The following is a 17,660-nucleotide window of genomic DNA, read 5'->3' as shown; positions in this document are numbered from 1 at the left end:
TTCCAGAAGGAGAGGTCAGTGTCAGAAGGGCACAGAGGTACAAAGGTGCTGTGTTTACGGCAGAATGACCCTGTGGGACAGGACAGTACAGAATGTAGAGTGGCGGGAAGGACATGCATTCTTTTTTTTTTATGCTTTTTTTTTTTTTGCAGGTAACTTTATTTTTTATTTTTTTAAGATTTATTTATGTATTTGAGAGAGAGAGAGAGAGAGCATAAGCAGGGGGGAGGAACAGAGGGCAAGGGAGAGAGAGAGCCTCAAGCAGACTCCCCACTGAGTGCAGAGCCCGATGGAGGGCTGGATCTCAGGACCCTGAGAGATAGGACCCTAGGCAAACCAAGAGTCAGGGGCTTAACTGACTGCGCCACCTAGGTGCCCCCATTCTTTCACTCCATAAGTGTGTGTTGGGCCACTTTGCTGTGGGGGGGGGTGCACGGTGCTATCTCAGACACCAAGGAAGCACAGTCCCTGCCGTTGTGGGCTGTAATCTAGTCAACGCAGGATCCTAATCAAGTGAGCTCCCAGTAAATTTAACTGGCCAGCGGTGTGAAGGGCTCTGGACCAAAGGGTGCGATCCCGTGGGGGTGTGTGACTGCAGCGTTGGCAGTGTGAGTGTCAGAAAAAGCTGCCTTTGGAGTGGGGGGAGTCCTGGAGGATGAACAAGGAGTCACGCGGGAAGGAGGAGCAGGCGGCGTTCCAGGCAGAGGTTAAGTGCACAAACCCTAGAGGTTCTAGAAATTAGCCCTCCCTGAGCACAGAGGAGGGGCAGGGAGTGGAAAAGGTCTGAAAGGAGAGGTAGGGAGGGGCTTCGAAGGAGCTCCGCGGAGTTTGATGTTCATTCTAGAAAGCGTGGGCAGTCAGCGCGGACAGCGTGCGAGGGAGCCTGGCAAGGGAGCCTGAACTAAAGGTAGCAGAAGCAGATGCAGCAGTGGGGAGAGCGGCGAGTGCCCTGGTGTCCCGAACACACACTCACTTCAGCCACTGCTCCAGACGTTTGAGCTTCACCCTCCCCCTCCATCTTGGCACCGCGACACTGCCCCCCCCCTCACCCTGCAACCGAGGGTACAGGTGTAGCTAGCAAACAAGCTAACCTACAGGTTCTGTCCTCGCTCCTGTTTTAGAGGTGAGGAAAGTGGGTCCCGGATAGGGTAGGTGGCTAACCTGTGGCCACGCAGTCAGGACGCCGGAGCTGGGGGAGCAGGGTCTCCAGGCATGGGGCTCCAGAGCACTGGACCCCCTCAGTTCAGGACAGTCCTCTTGTGCCCCACTAAGATACTGGGCAGCCAGCAGATCTTTAAATCTGGGGAATAGTTTCTAGGAGAGATGCCAGTGAGGGACCCTATCTCAATCTTGATCCATGATTTGCAAAGAGATCCCCAAGTCTTGAACATTTTCAAGAGTCGTAACTGTGGGATTGGTGCGGAGAGGGGACAGCATCTAGACTGTAGGTTGTGCTGATGGTGTGGAGTTAGAAACCAGCGCTTTGAGAGGCAGTGAGGGTAGGTACCAAGTCTGGTTACCACTTACTAGTACACTGGTTACTAGTGCATATGGAAGAGGATCATTAATAGCTTCGGTGGCCAGAGATCTAGTACGACCAGATGGCATGGTATGAGAAAAGAAACAAACTCTAAAACAAAAAAGGTCAAGACTACGATATGGCATGCCTGTGGTCCTGCTCCCAAGAAACGCTTGTGCCCGATGCATGCACGTCTAGCCCCTCGGGAGGTCTGTGTCCTTGTCTGGGGGCCGTGTTCTGAGGGAGGTGGTGATACTTCAGGACACACTCATGTGGAATCTGAGGAGAGGAAGAAAACTGGAAATTGACAAGTGAAATTAGGAGGGCACTTGGCCTTGAGAATGGGCTAAGGGGAGATGTGATGGCCCCCTTCACACACTTGGGGGAATTAGATGTATTTCTGCAGAGCAGCAGTGGCATGAACCCAGGGCAACAGATGGGGATTTTGATTAAGTGGAGTTCATGGCTCTGTCTCATGCTTGGGGGAGAGGGTAGCCTTTGGAGTTTGTTCTCCTTGTTTCCCTGGAATGATCAGAACCACCTTTCAGGGAGCCTGCAGAAAAGGTTCTTCCATTGGCCTTGTTGCCTGTGAGCTGACTTCTAGCTCCAGTGTTCTTCCTGGGTCCCATCTCAATCTAGGGGATTGGTTTATTTATTTAAAAAGTTGTTTAGGGCACCTGAGTGGCTTAGTCGTTAAGCGTCTGCCTTCAGCTCGGGTCATGATCCCCTGGTCTTGGGATCAAGCCCCGCATCAAGCTCCCTGCTCTGCCGGAAGCCTGTTTCTCCTTCTCCCAGTCCCCCTGCTTGTGTTCCCTCTCTCCCTGTGTCTCTCTCTGTCAAATAAATAAATAAATAAAATCTTTAAAAAAATAAAAAAATTGTTTAAGAATGGAATTATATTTCACGCATCATAAAATTCATCTATTTCAAATGTACAATTTAATGATTTAGGCAACTTTACCAAAGGTGCTACTATCACAATAAATCATTTAGAACATTTTCATTCCCCCAATAAGATCTCTGATGCCTGTTTATAGTTCAGCCCTGTTGCCCCCTCAGTCCCAGGCAACCACTAATTCACAACTTTCTGAACCTCTTTCTATACCTTTGCTGGACATTGCCTATAAATGGACTCGTACACTATGTGACCCCTTAGGACGTTTTTGTGGCTGACTCACGACATAGCCCGCAGATTGTTACTTTCTGTTGTGAATACTTTCCCATTGTGTGGCTATAGCCCATCTTGTCTCTCTGTTCATCAGCTGAAGGGTATTCATGTTGTTCCCAGAATTTGGCTTTACCAATAAACATGCCCGTGAACATTTCCAAGCATGAATCTTTGTGTGGACATGTGTTTTCATTTCCCTAAAGTATAGAGACCTGGTATTGCTGGGTCACAGAGTAGTTGTAGGGTTACCTTTTTGAGAAACCAAAGGAGAGGGTTTGGGAGGAACATGAGGGGAGAAACAGAGGTAGTGACTTGATGGCTTTGTCTCTGTAACCTGCCAGGTAATCCTCACAGCCAGAATATCAGCAGCAGGCTCACCCACGACACCGTGGAGCACGTGCGCTACAGGTGAGTGGCAGGCAGTCCCAGGTCGGGGGACTTCTTTCCTACCCGCCGCCACATCCCACAAAGGTTCCGCATGTTCCGTGTTGGTCTAAGGAAGATCACATTAGGCTAAATGGTCACGTGCACAGTGACAACCGTCAGGGACAGAGGATGGGAAGGTGAGAGTGAGTAGGTAGGGAGCGGGGCAGCCCTGAAGCACAGGCAGGTGGCCCTGAGGTGTGCTCCGGTGTTGTATGTGGCTCCGGGCTGAGGCCAGAGTGCCTGGGGGCCAGAGGGACCACGAGGGACCCAGTTTCCTAAGCCTCATTTTCATTTTATTTTTATTTTTTTAAAGATTTTTATTTATTTATTTGACAGACAGAGATCACAAGTAGGCAGAGAGGCAGGCAGAGAGAGAGGAGGAAGCCGGCTCCCCGCTGAGCAGAGAGCCCGATGTAGGGCTCGGTCCCAGGACCCTGGGATCACGACCCGAACTGAAGTCAGAGGCTTTAACCCACTGAACCACCCAGGCTCCCCACTAAGCCTCATTTTCAGAGAGAGGAAAAAAGGTTTTCTTTGGGCTTTCTTTTCATGTGTCATTAGGCATTATTCATCAACATCCCCCCGCCACCAACTTTTTATTACTTTGTGCAGCTTGAAATATCTTTTTGTATTTTTCCACATGTAATAGTTTTTAGTAAGTAGTTTCCAAGTGGTGCCTAAAGTTTCTTGAATTGCTATAATTTCAAGTGATTTCCAATTGGCAAGGGAGGCTGGGCTGCCAATATTAAAGGCACCGTGAAGCCAGTTGGTGAGAGAGCCAGAGAGCAGACCGAGGAAAGAGTGTTTTCTTTTTCTTTTGTTTTTTAAAGATTTTATTTATTTATTTGACAGAGAAAGAGATCGCAAGCAGGCAGAGAGGAAGGCAGAGAGAGAGAGAGAGGAGGAAGCAGGCTCCCTGCTGAGCAGAGAGCCTGATGCGGGGCTTGATTCTAGGACCCTGAGACCATGACCTGAGCCGAAGGCAGAGGCTTAACCCACTGAGCCACCCAGGCACCCCGAAAGAGTGTTTTCTAGGATTAAGGTTTTGTGGATTTTTATCTTTTTTTTTTTTTTGAAGATTTATTTATTTGAGAAAGAGAGCACCGTGGGGAGGGGAAGAGGGAGAGAGAGAATTCCAAGCAGACTCCCTGCTGAGCACAGAGCCGGGATGCTGGGCCCACTCTGGGCTGGATCTCATGATCCTGAGATCGTGACCTGAGCTGAAGCCAAGAGTCCGATGGAGTGACTCTGCCACCCAGGCACCTCGTGGGCTTTTATCTTCTCTGTGCAGGGTGGGGATGTGGGAGGTGGAGCTGCTTTTGCCAGTTGGAACCTGTTTGTCATCTCCTTGTGCCTCTGGCTCTGCCCCCGCCCTCACTTTGCCATCATGGCAAAGCCGACCTAGGTTTTTCCCTAAAAGTGAGGTCAGAGAGAGGTTCTGTGTGGCAGAGATACAGCTGCTCTGACCATGTGACACCGTGAGACCCTGGAGCTGGCATGACACTCTGCTTCTTCCAGGATTCTGGCGCACTTCCACACCTCCCCAGAGGACTACAGCGTCATTTTCACGGCAGGGAGCACGGCTGCTCTTAAACTGGTGGCAGAAGCCTTCCCGTGGGTGTCCCCAGGCCCGGATAGCAGCGGGAGCCGGTTCTGTTACCTCACGGACAGCCACACCTCCGTGGTGGGCATGAGGAAGGTCACCACGGCCATGAACATCACCTCTGTCCCGGTCAGGCCAGAGGACATGTGGTCGGCGGAGACTCAGGGCATGGATGCCGGTGACCCCGACAGCCAGCTTCCGCATCTCTTTTGTTACCCCGCACAGAGTAACTTTTCTGGAACCAGATACCCCCTGTCCTGGATAGGAGAGGTCAAGGCTGGGCGGAGGTGCCCGGTGAGCGTGCCCGGGAAGTGGTTCGTGCTGCTCGATGCGGCCTCCTACGTGAGCACCTCCCCTTTGGACCTGTCGGTTCACCAGGCCGACTTTGTCCCCCTCTCCTTCTATAAGATCTTTGGATTCCCCACCGGCCTGGGCGCTCTGCTGGTGAATAATCGTGTGGCTCCTCTGTTGAGGAAAACCTACTTTGGAGGGGGCACAGCCGCTGCGTACCTTGCAGGGGAAGACTTCTACATCCCACGGCGCTCGGTGGCTGAAAGGTAACCTCACCTTGGGGCTGGCTGGTAGGAGCTCAGCAAAGCGGGGGGCAGGCCTGTGTCGCCTATAGGATTGTGCGAGGGACCAGACTAGGCGACTGGGGTCAGAGATCTGGGGGGGTGGCGGTTACAGGGATGGAAGCTGGTGGCAGGGCTCAGATCTGGGAGGCGGAGGTTGGCTGGAGTGTGCCCCAGGCCCCCTTTTGTGGGCTTCTCCACAGCTATGAGAGGACAAGGGCTGCCAGGGGGAGAGGTGATGGGCTCTCGGGAGAGGAAAGGTGGTGAGGGGAGCCACGGCCTGGCTGTTGATGGCTGGGACCCATCAGGTGGAAGGCTTAAGAGGGTGAAAATGACAGCTGACCCAGGGTTCTACTGGGGCCAGCAGTGGAGAATACCATGGGATAGGGACAGGGAGCTAGTCCCCCTGCAGGTGCCTCAGAAGGCGGGGGGCCTGGATGGGAGGGTGGGTCAGATCCCCCACAGACCCAGGGGCAGACTCAGGGTTCTGCAGGTAGGGCCGTGTCCCCTGCAGTAGAGTCACTGGTCAAGTGTGTAGGCCCCAGAACTGGACTGCTGGTGGGGGAATCCTGGCTTTACCACACGTCAGCTGTGGGGACACGGGCATGTGACTTGATCCCTGCACCTCATGTTTTTCTTTCTTTTCAAGAAACAGTCTTTTTAAAAATGATTTTATTTATTTATTTGACAGAGAGAGAGAGAGTTAGAGAGCACAAGTAGGGGGAATGGCAGAGGGAGAGGGAGAAGCAGACTTCCTGCTGAGCAGGGATTCCCCACGTGGGGCTCCATCCCAGGACCCTGAGATCATGACCTGAGCCGAAGGCAGACGCTTAACTGGCTGAGCCACCCAGGTGACTGCGGTGTCTCTTTTACTTAGGACTCCTCCGTAATTGGGGGATTCTGAAAAAGGAACACTAATGTAAAACATTTTGTATCCAAGTGTGAGACTATAACAAGTAATGTAACCAAGTGAGAAGAGAATGATAGGCACACATCATATAAATTAAAGGCAGATCACAATGACAACTCAAACTTTATCAAGCCAATAGGAGCATCTAAAGGCCAGGAGAAGTGGGGCAGCTCGGATTGGGCCCCGTGTGGGTGGGCTGGGCAGGATCAGACCTCTCTCCTTCGATTGGGTGGATTGCTTCTCAGCAGGTGCTGCCCCAAGACTCCCGCAAAGCTGAAAATATTTACTTACCACTAGAAGCCTCATTTTTTTCTTGTGAGCTTAGGACTAGAACTCAAGAGATTTAATACTCAAAACCCAAATGTTTTTTGAACATGTACCCAGACCATGCTCTGAATCGTTTTATAACCCAAGGAGATACAACCTTTGATGGAAACAGCAAACTTCCTTTCCTCCAAGAGTCTATTAATTATTGATTAATAAATGATTATTTATTATCAATCAGTAACCTAAGTCATTATAGGATAATAATGTTTAATTTACTGAAGACCATTTAGTGATTAATCAATTAGTAATTGATTCATTATCAACTAATTCATTATTATTTTTATTTTTTTATTTTTTAAAGATTTTATTTATTTATTTGACAGAGAGAGATCTCAAGTAGGCAGAGAGGCAGGCAGAGAGAGGAGGAAGCAGGCTTCCTGCCCAGCAGAGAGCCCGATGCGGGGGCTCGATCCCAGGACCCTGGGATCATGACCTGAGCTGAAGGCAGAGGCTTTAACCCACTGAGCCACCCAGTCGCCCCAACTAATTCATTATTAATTCACAATTGATTCATTATTAATTGTCAGTTCATATACTTGATTCACAATTATTAATTATTAATATATTGGTTTTATAAAGAAATTAACACTTCAGTAACAATATATTTTTTAAATATTTTACTTATTTATTTGACAGACAGAGATCACAAGTAGGCAGAGAGGCAGGCAGAGAGAGAAGAGGAAGCAGGCTCCCTGCTAAGCAGAGAGCCCAATTCAGGGCTCGATCCCAGGACCCTGGGATCATGACCTGAGCTGAAGGCAGAGGCTTTAACCCACTGAGCCACCCAGGCTCCGCCGGTTACTCAGTAACAATATTTTGAGCAAATCTCATCTCTAGAATATTAAAATACGAAGCACAATAATTCTTACTGAAAGCTTTGACTTGCTTTGATAACTCACAGCCAGGCTCATAGAGGCTACGGTTTCCCACCGTCCTTCATGCCCATGCTCGCTGAAACCTCCTGTCTCTGAGCTTCCCAATTCTGTGGCAGCCTGAGGACTGACTCTGCTTGTCAGAGCCTGGGTCCCATCCTGTCCCTGCTCTCTGCTCAGAGCTGTTCAGACACATGGTATCTCCCCAAGGTAGACATCCTCTGACTTTATCTCCTACCACTCTCCACCTTGCTAGCCCATTCCCAGCTCATTCCCAGCTCCTGCACACCTGCTCCCGACTGCTCTGATGTTCTTACCATGCAGGAAGTGTGCCTGCCACTGCCTGTTTGGGGTCTTTACTGCAACCTCTCCCTGGGACACCATTTCCCTCTGAAGCTATGAACTCAGCTGTTTCAAAAATGATACTTGTGTTCCATAGCATTTCGAATGATACTGTCTCTGAGATGATATGTGGTTCCATAGAGTTTGGGATCATTGACACATAGTACTTGGATCACGCTTAACTGATGCCCTGTCAGTGGTGTTCTCCTGGGTCAAGGACAGCATTTCAAGAGCCTGAAGCACTTGAGGTTTTGTCCAAGTATTCATGGGGGCAGGATAACATTTCTCAAGGTGGTGACTGTTTTTTAGCTCCTTTTATCACCAGGGCCATCCTCTCCCAAGAAAGCTGCCGAGCGAGCTGGCCCCATGAGTCTCAGTGTGCAAAGCCCTCTGTCCTGACGGGGAGAGCGAGCAGTGGTTTATAAGGCAGCAGAGAGAAGGTATTCAGAGATTGTGGCTAAGCCTAAAATCAGAACTTGTTACACACCACAAAACTCTCATGGAGATGTTGGTCACAGCTTGACCTTGTTTCCCTCAACACTGTTACAGGTTTGAAGATGGCACCATCTCGTTCCTTGACGTGATAGCACTAAAACATGGATTTGATGCCCTAGAGCGCCTCACAGGTCAGTGGAGCCTTTCATTTGCTCCTGGAATGAGAGAGTAAGGAGAGAAGGTCTGTGTGAGTGGCTGGCCCTTGGCAGTTGAATAGTTGAAGCTCATTCTCAAGAACTTCGGAATGACTTCTGAGGCAAGAGCAAGAGACCGAGCTGCCTTTTTAAATTTTCTTTTTGCCAGTTAAAAGAACATTTTAACAAAGTAAGAGATATTATAAATCAGGAGATGCATAATTTCACAGCCGCAGAGAGGCCATCCTTGGTCCCTTGACTGGGAATGGTTACAGGTCCTGGACCTTATTCACCTGATCCCTCGCTGGGCCCTCCCTCTTGTTGCATGGGGGAGCTATATGAAGAGCCCACTTTGCCCACGAGGAGCTCATACTCCGAGAGGTTAAATGCCTTCCCCAGGGTCAGGGAACTTGTGATGGAGAGAATAGGGATTTCAACCTAGGCCATAACAATGCCTAACCCTGGGGCACCTGAATGGCTCAGTTGGTTAAGCGTCTGCCTTCAGCTCTGGTAATGATCTCAGGGTCCTGGGATCCAGCCCCGCCACAGGCTCCCTGCTCAGTGGGGAGCCTGCTTCTCTCTTTGCCTGCTGCTCCGCCTGCTTGTGCGCGCGCTCTCTCTCTCTGTGTCAAATAAATAAATAAATCTTTTAAAAAAAGCCTAACCCTGAGCCCCAACCACTGTCTCTGCTGTGATGCATGTCTTCTTTCCTGGCAAGTGTTTGGGGAGTGTGGGCAGGTGGGGGACATTCACTGTAGACTGACAAGCACACGGAGACCATGTCCCATCGTATGGAGCTTGACACAAGGGCATATAGGACTAGAAGACCCTCTGACTTATATGCCAGGCATCCACCACCCTGTTTTGCTCCTGGACACTCCTCCAGAGGCTGAGCTTCTAGAACTGGGTCGTACTGCTTGAACCCATCTATATAGAAGTGGAATTGTGGTGAACCAGGGATGTGGCTCAATGATTAGGTAGTCACAATAATGAGAGGCTTCAGGTTCTCAACCTGAGCCCAATACTGGGGGCAGACAGAATTCACAGGAGGGAGGGGGGTAGCCCTGATGGTGTAAGGCAGGAAGATGACTGGACATCATCCAGGACAAAGAGGAGACAATGAAGACAAGCTTTGAGCAATGAGCACTTTTCCAAGGAAAGATATTAACAGAGACCACAGGGCAAGCTACAGGTCTGATGGGGGCAGGGGCAATAAAGCAAACCCTAATTATTCCTACTTGTTTGCTCCTTTGAAAAAAAATGTGATGAAATGCTTGTAACATAAAATGCACTGTTTTAGCCAATTCAAGTGTACATTTCAGTGGCATTAAATACATTTACATTGTTAAGCAGCCATCCAGCCCTGACACCGTCTCTAGAACTTCTGCAATATTGCAAACTGAACTGTACCATTCAACAGTAACTCCCTTTTTCCCCTTCCCCCGGGGAATCTCGATTTTCCTCTCTGTCTCTGAATTTCCTATTCTAGGCACTTATATAAGACACAGTATTTGTCCTTTTGTGTCCGGCTTATTTTACATGTTTTCAAGCTTCATCCATCTTGTAACACGTATCCTTAATTGATTTGGATAGTGTTAAAATGATTTAAATATTAAAAGAAACGATCCTTTTAAAGATAAAATTGTGACCTGATTGGCGCAGTTGGTGGAGCGTGTGACTCTGGATCTCAAGGTTATGACTTCGAGCCCCACGTTGGGTATAGAGATTACTTAAAAATAAAATTAAAAAAACACTAATAAAGATAAAATTATACATTTTTGCCATCTGTAACCCAAGGATCTAAATTAAAAAAAGAAAAAAGAAGGATGACAAGAATTCTTGTGGAAGTTTCCACAGAACAGCAACAGTCAGGTGTTGGGCAGGGCCCCAGATCTACACATTAATCAATACGTCCAGTCCCACACACTATCTATGGGTATTTACAATCGTTAATCTGAGCTCCAGCTTGGTGGTTAGAATGACCTTGTTTTTCTTAAAAATGAGTGAGTGAGGGGCGCCTGGGTGGCTCATCAGTTAAGCATCTGCCTTTGGCTCAGGTCATGATCCTGGGGTCACGGGATCGAGTCCTGCATGGGGCTCCCCGCTCAGCAGGGAGTCTGCTTCTCCCTCTCCCTCTGCTTGTACGCTCTCTCTCTCTTTCAAATAAATAATTAATAAATTAATTAATAAAATGAGTGAATTACATGTGAAGCTCACGTTTCTAATGTTTCTCAATCGTTTTTGAGGTGGGATGGAGAATATAAAGCAGCACACCTTCACCTTGGCTCAGTACACCTACACGGCCCTGTCTGCTCTCCGGTACCCCAGTGGAGCCCCCGTGGTGCGGATTTACAGTGACTCTGAATTCAGCAGCCCGGAGGTGCAGGGTCCAGTCATCAATTTTAATGTGCTCGACCCCAGTGGGAACATCGTCGGTTATTCCCAGGTGGGTCTCCTTGTCACCTCCCACCATAGTTCACAGCAGGAGCGCAGTCCTCTAGCGCTCTGCCGCCTTTTGGGGTCCTGCAGGTGCGTGCGGGTCCCTGGGTGCTTGTGGCAGCTGTGTGAAGGGCAGCCCGCCCGTGGGTGGAGGGGTCCCGGCCCTTCCTTAGAGGCTCCGTACGCTAGTTTCCACGCTGTTCTAACAGTCATGGCTGTTTAGTTTACCAACCCTCCTTTTTAAGCCAGAAATTGTCAAATTCAAGTGCGAGGAGAGAGGGGCAGAGTCTCTGATAGCAGTGGAAGGGGACAGCCGACAGCTTCCCAGTGCGGGAAGACGCCCTGAAAGAGTGCAGGCAGAAGAGCAGTGTAGACAGAATGGTACTTCTGAGGCCATTTCATGTCCACTCAGCACGGTGGCCCCAGCGGCACTTCAGACCGGATCACAGCATCACGCAAAACGGGGGCCTGTCTCCACCATGTATTTGCATGTGGCTCGGAATTCAGAAGTCCTTCTTTACAACAAGTAGAAACGACATCCTCACAAAAGCCCTATTTGTGCCGTAGTTCATACATATTATGAGTTCAAAGGATTTAGTAGTTTGGTTATAAAATAGTTCGTGCAGATGTACTCTTTGCATCTATTTCCCCATGAAAACAGGACAAATAGTGGAGGTTGGGAAGTGCTCGGGTCCTTGCCATAGCTGGGTAAGTTGGTCAGTGCTCAGTCCATTAAAATGTCCAGATTTGCATCAAGCACTCAGATATGGTGGTAGATGGTCCCCAGGTGGGGTGTCACAGCCTGGCAGGGCTGGGGAGCCCGGGGCCCTTCCCAGGGCATGGGTTCCTAGAGCAGCTCTGTGAGGAGCAGGTTCGGTGGTCAGATAAGTTTGGAAGAAGGTGTTCATCTTGGGTAGGTTTACTGCACAGACCGCCACTCAGTAAGACCCCTCGTGGCAGCCCGATGCGATTCATAAATGCTTTTGGAGGATGGTGGGAAATGCATCTAGAGGAAATGTTTTGCTTTCTAAAATACATTATTCTGGGTGACTGGTAACCTAAGTCTCATTCTTGCATCTTGAATAAGCTTGTGCTTGCTGTGCGGTGTGAAGGAGGACAGACAGGTGACCATGAACTATGCCGGGGCAGGCAGAGCAGGGAGGGAATGCTGCATTGGCCAGAGAAGCCTCAAAGAGGAGAAAAGCCCTGGGTTGGGCGCAGGGGGAGACAGCTGCGTAGGTGTCCCACTGATTTCACCAGGACTCTATTCCCCGAGGTGGACCTGGGACGAGTTTCTCCCTCTGGGGGTTTGTAGAGGCAGCGTGTCCCACGAGTGACCAGTGGATTCTACGGCGGAGGCTTGGCCAACTGTGCTGCTGGCTCGGGAAGGTCCAGCCTGGTTTCCGTGGGCTCTTTCCCTGTGTGGGAATCCCACAGGGATTTGGTGGCTTTCAGAAAGGTCAGATGGTTTCATGGCTGGGTTGGGCTCTCTTTTCAGGAGATTTCAAAAGAATCTGTGATTCTTTTCAGAGAATTCAGCTTTCCGTAAGAAGCTTTGGGGTTCTTGTTTTTGATACCCAGGCCTCCTAATTCCATTCTCCTTTGTGTGGAAGTCACTCTACTCAGTGGTTAAGAATGTGGGTTCCGATTCTGACTGCCTTTGGTTGGCTCCGTGAGCATGGGCAAGTTAGTGTCAGCTCTCCAGGTGTCCATGAAGCGGGGCTAACAAGGTGCCCTGCGGATAGTGTTGCTCTGAGGACTAAATGAGATATGCTGTAGAATGCCTGAGCATGGGGCCCAGTAGGAAGCAAGGGCTCAGTAAGCACTAAGCGTGAGGGTACCTGCGGTGGGGCGGGGGGTGGGGGGGAGGGGTGGTGGGCGCGGCTCCCATGCTGCACTGTGGTGGGCGGCTCTCTCGCCCTCCCTGGATGCCGCGCTCATCCTGGCGCTGAAACCAAACCTTTCACCTGGCCGGGATCCCTCAGGGCTCAAGGTGAGAGGGTACCACCTCATGATGGGAGGTGAGGAGGGAAGGTTAAGCGTGGCCAAAACAGCTTCTTCTAGGTGGGGGCCTCCTCTCTTTTGAATCTTGGTGGGTTTGTGACTCACTCATAACCAGGAGAAGGCCACAGAAGGGGATGCTGTGTGGCAGAAAAGGCAGTGCCACATCAGCATTATTCCTTGGGACATCCACTTTTGGGCCCCAGGTTACCATGCAAGAAGGTCTACCCTGAGGCTGCTGTGCTCTGAGGAAGGTGGCCATGTGGAGAGGCCAAGCACAGGCCCTCTGGTGGCGGTCCTGTTGTGAGCCCTCCTGGCTGGGTCGCCAGACACACACCCGACGCATTAAGTGAGTCTCCAGATGACTCCAGCTCCCAGACACCACATCACTCCCAGCCTTGGCGTCTTCCCAGCTGAGACTCGGGAAATCATGGAAAAGAGTCAGGCATCTGCTCTGCTCTTTCCAAATTTCTGACCTACTATAGCTGCGAGCACAAAAAAACGGTTATGATTTTGTTCCACCAAGTTTGGTGGCTTATTTAGCAGCAGTGGTAACCGGGACTGTAAATGTGGGGTATGGGGGTTGGGGGTGAGCACAAGAGATTTCCAATTCCAGTTGGCAGGCGTTGGGGTAGGGTGGGGAGGGAGATCCCTAGCAGCTGCCCTTTGAATGGAGGCCACCGGACTCTGGAGATGGAGTTGGCCTGACCCCGTGGTGCGGCCTGGTCTCCGCTCAGAGAGCCAGGGAGCGCCTGAATTTCATTAGCGGTCCCCACGCCACTCAGCTGTTTGCCCAAGGTAAAGGAGCAGAGTTGTTTTCCTGAGGTCCCTCAGTTCGATCCAGAGAATGGCTCTTCTCACTCTGACAGTCCAGGGGAGACAGCTCAGGTGAAGACGGCCACGGTCTCACCAGTGTGGGAGACCCCATTGCTGTGCACAGCCTGGCAGGAGCGCGAGCCGGCGTGTGGTGAGCTGGGTCTGCGGAGGGGACCTCGCGGCTCCTGGCTGCCTCTGGCCACCCCGCACTGTGGATTCCCAGGGACAGAAGCTTCAAAGATTTGCCCAGGTGGGCAAGATGTGTTTGTTTTCCTGAATGGAGTTAGGTGACTGCCCTGAGTTTAGCCGGAGTCATCCAGGCTGAGGACCTTCAAGGGGCTCCCAGACACGTAGGAGAATGGAGCCCTTGACCCACAGCCGGGCAAATACCCCTCATGCGAGCCCTCCCTCTGAGTGAATACAGATCGCTTCCCAGAGACTTCAGGAGACAGGAAAGAGCCTTGAGACTTCTGGATTGAACAGAGGTTCTGTGATTCAACCCAAAGAAAGGGACATTATGGAAAGCAAGTGGATAAGACACAGTGTCAACACAGTCATGTTTGTAGCCCAGGCTGTGAACCCAGACAGGGCAGCTCTGAGTGGTAGCTGGTAGCTCTGTGGGGACTGCTCTGTGATCAGCCTTGGGGCAGAAGATGCCAAGGAGCCATCCCGCATCCCAGCCACTCGGATTTTATTCTTGTGAATCTCCCTTGGAATATGTGGGCTCTTTGAAAAAAACAAACAAACACACCAACTAGTTTATTTATTTTTTTAATTGAGATGATGTTGACATATAATATTGTATTAATTGCAGGTGTACAACATAATTATTTGATATATATATAGAATCCGAAATGATTGCTGCTGTTTAAGTCCAGTTAACATCCATCACCACACATAGCTCATTTTTTTCGTGTGATGACAAATTTTAAGATTTACTCTCTTAGCAACTCTCAAATACATGTAACACAGCATCATTAACTAGAGTTACCATGCTCTACATTACATCCCTGAGACTTATTTATCTTATAACTAGAAGTTTGTACCTTTTGACCATCTTTACCCATTTTGCCCCCCATCGCTGACAGCCATCAGTCTGTTCTCTGTATCTAGGAGTTTGATTTTTTTTTTGGTTCCACATATAAATGATATGATATAGTATTTATCTTTCTGTGTCTAGCTTCCTTCACTTAAAATGATGTCCTTGAGGTCTATCCATGTTGTCACAAATGACAGGATTTCCTTGTGTTTTTTTTATGACTGAAATACACACACACACACACACACATACACACACACACACTAAATTTATCCATTCATCCTTTGATAGATACTTACATTGTTTCCATGTCTTGGCTATTGTAAGTAATGCCGTGGTGAAGTGGGGCAAGCATATCATTTCAAGATAGTATTTTCACTTTCTTCAGATTAATACTCAGAAGTGGGATTGCTGGATCACATGGTAGTTCTATTTTTAATTTTTTGAGGACCCTTCATAATGTTCTCCATAGTGGCTGCAACAATGTACATTCCCACCGAGAGTGCACAAGGGCTCCCTTTCTCTACAGTGTTTGCAAAACGTGTTATTTCTTTTTTTCTCAATAATAGCCATTATAATAGGTGTAAGGTGATATCTCATTGATTTGATTTGCATTTCCCTGATGATGAGTGGTGTTGAACATCTTTTCATGTACCTCTTGGCCATTTGTATGTATGTCTGCTTTGGAAAAATGTCTATTCAAATCTTCTGTCCATTTTTAATAGTGTTGTTTGTTGAAATGTGAGTTCCTAAGTTGGAATTTGGCCTGAATTTGACATTCTCAGTTTTCTCAAGCATACATTATAATCCATCTGGATAAACTTTAGTTATCAGTGATATTTTATCAAATGTGTTTAGTAAATCCATGATAGATCAGGGCACTTGGGAGTGAAATTCCAAGCTCAGATTTTCATTTTATTGTTGGGAAAGGGAGGTCCACATTTTGATCTGAAACTCTGTCCCAGGCCATCCGAGTAAAACCGGACATCCTTAACACTGGTCTCATGTCGCATTGAACCTGCAGGTGGATAAAATGGCCAGTCTTTACAACATCCACCTGCGAACTGGCTGCTTCTGCAACACTGGGGCCTGCCAGAGGCACCTGGGGATAAGCGACGAGATGGTCAAGAAGCATCTTCAGGTTAGTAATGCTGGTCGTCTCTGATGGTGGCCTCTCCAACCACCCTGGAGTCTTGTCTCATGTCTGGGGTCAGAAATCCCAATCAACCATGTACTGAATTTTACTTAAAAAGAGAGAGGAAGACCCAGCACAGAAACAAACGCAGTTTTAGTTAGAATATTTGATCCTACAGAGCATTGTGACCCCAACTCTTTGGGTGACCGACCTGGGTTCAGCCCTGGGGCAGGTGGTTGGCCTGAGCAGCGACCGGTACTGGGCAGCCTAGCTCGGGGAGGTTCGGGGACTTCTTGCTTTCCTTTCCCCTTCTCCCAGCAGGAGCACCCAGCCTGCTTTGGCTTTCGTGTAAGGTGATATCTCATTGATTTGATTTGCATTTCCCTGATGATGAGTGGTGTTGAACGTCTTTTCATGTACCTCTTGGCCATTTGTATGTCTGCTTTGGAAAAATGTCTATTCGAATCTTCTGTCCATTTTTAATAGTATTCTTTGTTGAAATGTGAGCTTCTTAATGTTTCACAAGACAAGAGCATCGCTGTCTTGCTTTCTTGTCAAAGAAGGGATGAAACCCTCCCTTTAGTTCTGAGAGAGGCTCGAGGCAGTGAACAGCAGGTGTTTCTCCTGCATCAGCTCTGGGGAGACCAAGAAGCTGACCCATCATGCTTCCTAAACTTTGGTTTGTCTTGCTGGGTCCATGGGTTGTCATGGTGTGTGGCTCTGGGTAAATGCCTTCCATGCAGTATTTCTTTTAAACTTTTTAAACAATCCATTGAGATTGGTATTGACCTCAGTTTGCACCTGAGCAAAGCGAGATTCACAAAGGAGTCCTCATGCTTAGCGGAGCAGGGCTCAGACACACAGCGTGTGTTACTCTTACTGTTTCTTCTTCTGGGTTAAGTTACTTCTCCAAAATGATTTCAGATTTATCCATGTGGAATGAGTCACCCTGGCTGACTTATTTTCCTTTAATTCTAGGCCGGTCATATCTGTGGAGACGATGTGGACATCATAGATGGGCAGCCTACAGGGTCTGTGAGGATTTCCTTTGGGTACATGTCTACACTTGAGGATGCCCAGGCCTTTCTCAGATTCATCATAGCAATGCAACTACACCAGTCTGATGGCCAGCCTCTCCCTCAGACCACCCCTGGGGAGGCTGGAGCTGCGTCAGAGAGCGAGGATCTGGATGCCAGGCTGCTCACTGTGGACACAAGTAGTTCCTCACCTCAGGAAGATGTCTGCATAGTCTCTGGGGTTGGCAATGACTCGCCTAGCACTGTGAATGCTGGGGGTTCGCACCCACATCCGCCAATGGCCACTGGAACCCAGGAGACCCCTCCAGAGAAAGCAGCAGGAGTCTTGCATGGGGGCCTTGGGCCACATGTCATCACCAATCTTTACCTCTACCCGATCAAATCCTGTGCTGCATTTGAGGTAAGGGTTTTCATGGCAGCCCAGTGACCACTTTTTGTTGTTACTGTTGATTACTTTATACTATTTTTTTTTGATTAAGTGAAGAAAAAAGTACAGAAAGTAAAGCAAGGCGTGGAGAAAATCAAAATCATATTCAGAGTACTGTGACATGGGAGGGGTCATTCTCATTCCACCCTTCTTGGTCGGGGCTGACTTTTGAACACGGCTAGGCTTAGAGGTACGCCGGAGACGATCCTGTTTCTGAGTGGCGAACACCTAGTTACCCTTAATAATTATGGATATAATTTTCAGTGAATGGGTGTGCTGGTTCCTCGCTGAAGTATTCTACATGCTTTGTCTCATTCTGTCTTTAAAACAAGATGGGGTGCATGGTAATATCATCCCCATTTTATGGATATGGAGCCTGAGAGCTATTGAGGTTAAAC

At 49.0% G+C, this 17,660-nt stretch overlaps 1 protein-coding gene across 1 annotated transcript in view; it reads left to right on the top strand.

Moving 5' to 3' along the window:
* The window catches only part of MOCOS (molybdenum cofactor sulfurase), a 58,186-nt gene that overhangs the window by 8,181 nt on the left and 32,345 nt on the right, over nt 1–17,660 (top strand). The window contains exons 3-8 of the mRNA XM_080821960.1: nt 3,029–3,095; nt 4,632–5,273; nt 8,289–8,365; nt 10,615–10,814; nt 15,688–15,804; nt 16,777–17,235. Coding sequence (XP_080678086.1) covers nt 3,029–3,095; nt 4,632–5,273; nt 8,289–8,365; nt 10,615–10,814; nt 15,688–15,804; nt 16,777–17,235 — 1,562 coding nt within the window. The remainder of the gene's footprint in view (nt 1–3,028; nt 3,096–4,631; nt 5,274–8,288; nt 8,366–10,614; nt 10,815–15,687; nt 15,805–16,776; nt 17,236–17,660) is intronic.

Source organism: Martes martes (assembly GCF_963455335.1).
Source record: "Martes martes genome assembly, chromosome: 13".
NCBI lineage: Eukaryota > Metazoa > Chordata > Mammalia > Carnivora > Mustelidae > Martes > Martes martes.
This window is presented reverse-complemented; position numbering and strand designations above follow the sequence as displayed.